The sequence below is a fragment of the Andrena cerasifolii genome, chromosome 4 (assembly GCF_050908995.1).
Source record: "Andrena cerasifolii isolate SP2316 chromosome 4, iyAndCera1_principal, whole genome shotgun sequence".
NCBI classification, from domain to species: Eukaryota; Metazoa; Arthropoda; class Insecta; order Hymenoptera; family Andrenidae; genus Andrena; species Andrena cerasifolii.
Window position 1 is genome coordinate 4,398,473 of NC_135121.1, and position 8,816 is coordinate 4,407,288.

Below are 8,816 nucleotides of genomic sequence, written 5' to 3' on the forward strand. Positions count from 1 at the left end.
GATATTATCGCCGAACTCTTCTGCCGGAATCCCTAAGCTGTCTGAGAGCGGCCATTGGTCTTGCCTCGTCCTCTCCCTCAGAATAGCGAAGGAAATGCCTTTGCGGGACTCTAATTTATACTCGATTGTTGCTATCCGCGGCCGCAGAAATGAACAGACCCGTCGCGGAGCGCGGGCATCGCGAGCCGCGGTTCCGCGCCCGCATGTCTCTGTTTGCGGGCGGCCTACAAGCATATTCGTGAAACTTCTCGATGGTCGGCGTTACTCGCAACTTTCGTTTTTGCATGCTACACAGCTAATATTATATTTTTATTAAAAGTTTGTTTTACAAAACATGGGGTACTTCAACATCATCGATCGCAAGATCGTCAAGCATTTCTTCGAGGGTAATCTGTGGACAGCTGGGATCAGATAGTTCATTAATGTCTACAGGAATTGTTTTCACGCGATCTCTGAATACATTTATATTTTGCCTCATTTCTGGATCTTCCTCAATGTCTTCCAAAAACTCGCAGTAATCACTGAAAGAAGAAACGAGTAATAAACAAAATGAACTAATTGATCGACCATTGTTTAAAAAAATTTAAATCATTAACATTAAAAATAGGTATATATTATCCCATCCATTTTAGAAGGATAATAAGAAAATCACTTACTTGTCTGCACTCATATTGTCTCCATCTTTTACCATGTGCTTTAGTTTCCAAGCTCTCATTCTACGGCGTGTCACTCTATCGTGTGTATAGCTCTTTTTCACTAAAATTACATCCGGCACTAAATCTTTATTCAACACCTCGAAATTCTTGTCATTGATATTGGTATCATTAAGAGCGTACCTAGAAATGCAATCATTTTCTCACTTTTCAATCATTATTATTTTTTTAGTCAACACTTTGCCTAACAGTGACGTGTTTTTACGGTGGTACAAAGTATTGTCCCACAATCGCAGAATGTTTACTTTGAAAACAAAGCGAGCTCAGACATTATTTTGCGCAGCCATTGATATTACTTGGCAGCTTAGAACGATAGAATCTGCGTATATAACGAATCGCCCATTAAGGAAAATTTCTATATGATAGCCTAATAAGTTCAATTGTACACAATGCACGATTAGTCTACGGAATTATTCGGAAATTAAAACTAATCCGAATGAAGCCGTATTTGAATTTATTTTCATTCGATTGGTAGTACTCGCATGAAGATCTAATAGAAGATATACACTATAGACATCTTTTTCATTAGTGTCGGCGTGTTTTCAAAGCCTGGAAACGAGTTGGACAAAACTTTTCTGCCAAAAGCGACCGCGGGAAAGGACTTTAGTGTTTTACAACAGTATTTTTACGAGCCCGGTGTAAGGCAAATGGTTACTACTTTGTTATTATATCTTCGTTACCCTAAAGCAGTGTCGCCTGGCTTTAACACGTGGCCAAGATGAGTACGTGTATGAATCAGGTTATCATTTGTTCCTAAATCAGAACTTTTAACCAACCACACATCAGCGATTACATGCTAAAAATAAAAGGAGAACAATTATAAACCGGTATATGCGACGATTACAATATAGTGTATGTAAATTATTTTCTTACTCAACATTACTACTGCAGTCACTACAAGCATAGTTAGGAAATATGTCTGGGAAGAACATACTGGAGGACGCACAAACAATTGTAGAAAGATTAGAAAAAATTGTAGGAAATGAGGAATATTATACGGAATGTTTCAAAACGTCTGGGCATAACTTGAGTGGTGCACGGGGGGGCCAGGGGCGGCTTTAGCATACTTGGCACCCCTTAGTAAGATTATCATGGCGCCCCTCCATGGGCACGAAAATCAATTAGCAGAACGGATATAAATGAATAAACGCATACAGCGGCGTCCCTACAAATTCGGTGCCCCGGGTGGCCGCCCCCCCCCCCCCCAAGTAACTTCAACTGCCAATCCACGATCGCCAGGTGGTGGTGACTGATTTCTCCTCGCGCGCTGCTCGCGAAACCGAACTCACCGACCAATATATCTGAACACAACCTTAAGCCGGGAATCCACCAGGAAGCTAAGCTAAGCTATGATTGACCCCACTGACTGTGTGATCTTCCTTTTAAGAACTGAGTCCTTTGAAAATGTTACACTAAAGCCGGGAATCCACCGGGAAGCTAAGCTATGCGATGCTATGTTTTAATGTAGCTTTTGGTGGAAACAGCTCCATAAGAATGTATTGAAGTTAATTCTTTTTAAAACGTAGCATGGCGTAGCCTAGCATAGCATAGCATAACAGCGCATAGCATAGCATAGCTTAGCTTCCCGGTGGATTCCCGGCTTTAGTCTAACATTTTCATAGGACTCAGTTCTTAAAAGGAAGATCACACAGTCAGTGGGGTCAAGTATTCACAATACATGTTGACACAGTTGAGCGAGATCGGTTACACTAGTTAGCTCAGTTTCTAGTGAAATACAAGACTGTGTAGTAACTCGGAAACAAGGTGAAATAGGACAAATATTTATACGAACTTGATTCGTTAACTTTATATCCCCAATTCACCCCTCGAGTTACGCCCACATGTGTGAAAACATTTTGTATATTTGATTAGTCACTGACAGGGAGTTCATTTGCACCTTGAATATGCGCGAAAAGCTGCATTTCTTATGGCATGACTTAACACTTGTAAATATCTTCTAAATCAGGCCTGCACAACTGGCGCTTTCAAAGCCATGGGCAAATGACGTTTGTAGCAATAAACGAGCAGTGGGGAGCATCTCACGATCTTTGCGGACCTGTTATCGGTTATCAGATACCTATGGTCTCTACATTCATAGAATCACCCAACACGGAGAACTGTTGTCCGCTGAGGCATGTCCTCGAACCCGAGCACGTTACAAGATGCCTCTGGGGCCAGCAAGTTGTGCAGGCCTGTTCTAAATGATACATTCGTATTAGAATTGAAGAGTCCGTATAGAAAACACTATAAGTGCCAGAAATCAAATTCTATACTACAGTAAACCCTCCTATAACGCCGGTACTCTCATAACGCGGTTTCCATATAACGCGGCGCAAAAATTGCGACAGTCCGCGGTTCCCATATAACGCGGTTCGAATTAATCGCGTTATAGGAGGGTTGACTGTATAGTATTACCATTGGCACGTAGAACATTTTCCGATAAAAAGTTTTTTTTTTAATTTTAACACTTACAGTGTTTTCTACAAGGACTCTTCCATTATGTAGTAATACTTACTTTATTGGAGATGGCTCCTTGTCCTGGAAAGAATTTCCTGTCCTTGAATTTCATTGGTTCAACATCCATCACTGTATACTCAATTAACTGTTTTGGCTCGCAAATACTATTAAAAGCGTGTCTCCAGTAGAATGTAGCACTCACTTCTGCAACTGTATTAGGCATATTGTTTAATTCATTAAATTTCAAGAACTAGAGCAATCTTTAAAAATCGGCAAATGAAATAATACAATTTTAAAAAAGTACACGTACTTTGTCCACTCGACACATCTATTAAGTGAATAGAATTTGTAATTTTGTATACTAAGCAAATGGAATTTATTCCCCCTAGTTGATGGCTTAATTTTCTTGGAAGACATATTATACTATCTCTTGACACTGGAACTATCTCCACGCTATAAACGAGGTATATTATAACAAAACGAAATAATTGCACTGAGAAAATAATGTTCGATTATATCATGTACATGAGTAAATTATATGAATTCATTTTAACTTTTTGTGAACATATGATTACAAGTAGATATGCTTTCGAAGGAGGTGGGGGCGGGGGAGCCACTGTGATGGTCGAAAATAGAGGCTATTTTCAAGGCACTATTTTTTAATGAAATGTAACTTTTTACGAGGTATTGTACCATATTCAGCTAAACACATTATAAGCTGCTTTTTTATGTAAAAATATATAAATATCATGCCTTACCTATATGTGAATTTATAATTGTAAATATTGCTATGAATATCATGAGATATCAGTTTCTTGGAATGATCGTAGCGGCAAGGTACGACACTTGAAAGAAAATCAATCATTTTTCGAGCTGCTGCTTCGTTTGCATAGAAAAAGTCCAATCCCTCTGCGAAAAATATAATATATTAAAAAATTGGTTATGCAGATTAAAATACAAGTTTATTTTTTAGAATCTACTTCACAATATTCTTGAATTATTCAAACAGATTCATTACCGTGGATAGGTTTTATGCCCAAAGTTTGTTCATGTGCTTTATATTTTAATATCAATTGCTCTAAGTAATAAAACGTTTTTTTATTTATTGCCCGCTGTCGTACTTGTACCTATAATACAAAATTGTAGAGAAAATGAGAAAGAACTTTTTTCGTTATAGATCGGGCTTCTGACAAGCAGATTATTGTTGCACGAGGCTCACCAGAGCACGCCAATAATCCTTTGCCTCCGTTCGATGACAGTCGTCACACATTTGATGGTTCACTGTGTACTCAACTATAAATACTTGTTGGAGAACTGCACCACCTATTACTTCTGCTTGTACCGTTAGTTTTACCTAAAGCAAATTACATTGTAAGGAAACAGTTTTTCTGCAACGAAGTTGTTAGATGAGGAGTACCTTTAGTCTCATTGAATGTGGTTCGGTCCATACAAACCCTGCATCAATTAATTTTACACGACTCAAACCTTTTAACTTCTTCAAACACAGTGTTAACAGTTCTCTAGATTCTAATGCAGCGTGTATCCATTCAGCGGGTGGCTGCAAATATCTAAATGAAAGAATTAATCATTGTCACTCGTAAAGAAAAGTAATAAGGAAAAATTTTATTACACAAGTCTGGTCCCATTTATATTACCTTTCACATCCCCTGCAGAAATGAATTGTTGCCTGCTTTGGGATACCTTCTGTAATGTCAATTTGTGTTCGCAAACATGCCACGCACATATTTGCTGGATTCGGTTCAATACCAATGCCGCAGAGGCAACATAACCTACAAATGTAATCATCACTTGTAACATATGTATATACTCCGTTTCAAATGCGAAGGAACCTGCTAACCGACGAGTTTAGATCGGTTCTGCGCAGGTTGACGCTCATTGGTACCGGGAGAAGCCGCTATTGGCTGTACTCCCACTAACGCTTTTTCGGAGCCAATGAGCTCAGTCTGCATGCGCGAAACGGGTTCCTTCACATTTGAGAACGAGGAATATTATCCATCACAAAAATATTATTGTTGGATATTAATTGTGTGCTGAATAAAGTAGAAAGGAATAACTGAGTATGGTCAATATTTTAAAAATAATTTTGCTTAATGGATCACAAGAGAATAATTACTTCTTAAACTACAAAATAATTAAATTTAGTGATAATTTTTTAGGTTATATTGACTTACACCATCGCCTGCTGTCTGATAGGTTCTTCTAGCACTTCCATTATTCATATGAATATATATTTCCTTAAAATATTTTCGAAATATTTTTGTTAAATATAATAGAATTGAATGAACGAATATAAAAGTACTATACGATGTAACTTACAATCTTTCTATATGATCGGCCCTTTAACCATAAAATTCCCAGCACGTGTAATGTCAAGTAGTGATAGATGGCGGTATGGTGGCACAGCATTAATCAAACCAACTCAAAATATTAAAGTTTCATGATTTAAGAAAAACATATCTTTGATTATCTACGGCGCGTTCCATTTACGCCCAAATCGACCGCGCCCACGACGACAGGAAATTTCCCGTTCCACTTGCTTATGAGCGTCGCGGGCGAATAGTATAGTGGAACGGGATCGGCAAAGCCCGTACTTTACATTCCACATAACGACCGATTTTTAATCGTCTATGATCAATTTCGATAATGCGTGACTAGTAAAGTATTGTTTACTTTTTAACCGACTTCGAAAAGGAGGAGGTTATAAATTCGACTTCTTCATGTTCATTTCTTTACAAGCTTTTATTTAGTTTCAGTTGTGAGTTCGTTGGTTTGTCAGGGTGAAATCTTGTAAGTTAATTCTGACCCACCTCAACATATCCGATCGACTTGAAACTGTGCACACATACATAGTTCCGATGACAATACATCAATATTCGAATTATATTCGCCAAATAATTGAGCAACTGAAGTATTCGAATATTCGAATATCGAAAAATTCGATAAATAGTCCCAGCCCTAATGCCGAGGAGTTATGCAGGAACAAACATAAAAAAAAATACATACGGGTCGAAATTATTAACCTCTTCCTTTTTGAAGTCGGTTTGAATTCGAATATTATTTTAATAGTATTCGAATACTTAAATATTCGAATAATAATATTCGAAGTTTATTCGTAGCATTCGAATACTTGTAAAATATTCGAATATAAAATTATTCGTTTTCGAAGATCTTTCTTTTTATTTTCGAAAGAGGGCGATGCCCCGGTGGTCCCATCCTACACTGCATCAACATTGACCCGATATTTTGCCAGTTCTGGTTAATAATAAAGACTATTGTCACATAATTATTATTATTTTATGTACGTACGCGCATATCTCCTCAGCATGTTGTGTCAATATATATAAAACTAAAAAGTTAAATATTAAAAAATTAAAACCGACTTCAAAATAATAAAAATCCACTAAAAAGTACAAAATAATTTTTTCCCTTATTTAATCTACGACTCTCATATTTTTTAAGTCGGCGCTTCATCATTTGCACTGTGTAAATCTGGCGTCGACTTAAAAAATATGAGAGTCGCAGATTAAATAAGAGAACAAATTATTTTTTACTTTTTAGTGCATTTTTATTATTTGAAGTCGGTTTTAATTTTTTTTTAAATTTTTTAAAAAAACATTTATTTTTTTAAATAAACATATGTATCTCTTTCTATCAGTATTACTGCCTCTTTCTTTTTTACAGTTTCTTTCTCTGTCTACTTCCGCTTTTGTTCCAAAATCGCGGCAACCAATCACCGACGATACAAGTTGTTCCGATCACTCCCTAGATGATCACTAGTAAGAGCCTTAGAGAGAAAGGCGCGAATATTCAAATGACAATTTTGATAGTCACTGAGGATGGTTCGCCAGGTCGAATACACGGCCCCTACGCCCACCATTCAGTGATTAACCTAGGCTATGGTGTCCCCAATCTTTCTCTTTCTACCGCCGTCTACATTTTCGCTCATTGCATGCTTCCTCCATGTTTATATGCTCGAAGATGTGTAATGATGAACGTTTGTCGCGTCGCAAGCAGGGATCATAGACATATATAGACAGAGCGTAAGCTGAGGGGGGTGTAAGATTCGCGGTAAGGGGAGCGATACAGGCAAATCGGGTAACGCAGTGGTTATGCATGCCGATTGCTTCCGAAGCTAACCCGACGTGCCTGTATCTGACCTCTGCCTTTTCACCTCCAAACCTACCGCTCCCCTCGCCGATAGTCCCAGCTTCTGCTCCGTCTATATATGTCTATGGCAGGGATAGTGGCAGCCATATTTGAAGCGTTTCTCGTAGTGTGGTATGCAGTGCGTATTCGCCTCATATATTTTAATAATTACAGATGCATATTTCTCTTCAATTTTCATTATTTGTACAAATTATATTCGTGAATAATCACTTCGTTAGTATATACTTACAATTAGACGTCTGTATCTACTAATCTGTAGCAAACACTTTTTCATAATTAGCGGTTCGGAGCGTAGAATGCAACCAATCAAATCCAGGCAGATGTAGGTGCTCCCCCCCTTCCACTAATACGTGTGACTCCCCTTGCCTAAAGTCGCAACTATTCCTCCGTCCCTATATTCCAATGTCCATGATAACAACTTACTTGATAGGGATTTTTGTTTCCTACAACCTGGCAAGCAGGGTTGCCATCTCTCCGGTTTTCGCTCGGAGACTAGTGATGGGGCGAAGTTGCTTCATACGATTCTGATTGGTTGATTCTGGTAGAGCCGAAGATATGACTCGTTGGCTCTGTGATAATCGACCAATCAGAGTCGCATAACGCAACTCGAAGCAAATCTCCGGGCTCCGGTTTTACTGGAAAAATTGTGACAATAGGAAATGGTATCAATTTTATGCAGAATAAAAGTTATTTAAAAAAACAGATACTTTTAAATTCTGAATTGTTTGAGCTTAAAAGCATTGCACATTTGTTTTCCGGATATTCGAGAACAAAACTTTTCTTTTGCTTTATCCATCTCCGGATTTATATTCGAATCTCCGAGTTTGAATGTGTGGCACTCCGGGATTTATACGGTGATAAGGTGGTAACCCTGCTGACAAGTGACAACCTCTCCACGTTCCACAATTCTGGCATCACTGCATCCTGGCTCCAGCTTTGTGAATCCCGATTCCCTGCAACTTTCTACACGCCCCGGGTTGAGTCATTTGAGTCATAACCCTGTCGCCCAGCTTCGAGATATTGTTATCGCTGAGTGTTTATAAAAACCATTATACACAGTTACTAAAATTTGTTTAAATTTTGTTCTATATACAATTTAAATACTATGTCTTTATCAAAAGATATATTGTTTTAGGAAATTTTAAAGCTTGAACCTGTTCAAGCGATGAAAGCCTCGGTTGATTCTAATTTTGCATATGAAGCTATAGTTGGAGTCACAACTATTATTTCCGGTATTCTCGGTGGATCTAAGGCACTTGCAATTGGTAATTATCGCTCGCGTTAAATACTTTGATGTAAACCCTGATAACCATCTGTCTCCAGTCTGATATCAGATTGGTAGCAGGGTCTGGCTCTGGCATGAGAGCGCAGGGTCTGACATCAGAACCGTAGCAGACGGCAGAATCTGTTGCGAATCTGCTGCCGATCTGACATCAGGCACTGACATCAGGCTCTGCG

The 8,816-nt window shown here is 38.4% G+C and overlaps 1 protein-coding gene across 1 annotated transcript; it reads right to left on the reverse strand.

Moving 5' to 3' along the window:
- Positions 1-291: 291 nt before the first annotated feature.
- Positions 292-5,579, reverse strand: Nmd3 (60S ribosomal export protein NMD3). Its single transcript, XM_076809919.1, has 11 exons — positions 5,363-5,579; positions 4,826-4,960; positions 4,588-4,738; positions 4,390-4,524; positions 4,189-4,297; positions 3,929-4,079; positions 3,481-3,623; positions 3,229-3,380; positions 1,394-1,509; positions 657-836; positions 292-521 (listed from the first exon to the last, which is right to left on the reverse strand). The coding sequence occupies exons 1-11, from the start codon at positions 5,401-5,403 to the stop codon at positions 326-328; spliced, it is 1,509 nt and encodes a 502-aa protein (XP_076666034.1). The 5' UTR covers positions 5,404-5,579; the 3' UTR covers positions 292-325.
- Positions 5,580-8,816: the final 3,237 nt, after the last annotated feature.

Coding starts and splice junctions, on each gene's coding strand:
- Nmd3 (XM_076809919.1), bottom strand. CDS start 5,403: ATGGAAGTGCTAGAAGAACCTATCAGACAGCAGGCGATGGT. Junction 4,525..4,587: donor CACATTCAATGAGACTAAAG/GTACTCCTCATC, acceptor AATTTGCTTTAG/GTAAAACTAACGGTACAAGC. Junction 522..656: donor GACAATATGAGTGCAGACAA/GTAAGTGATTTT, acceptor TTCTTCTTTCAG/TGATTACTGCGAGTTTTTGG.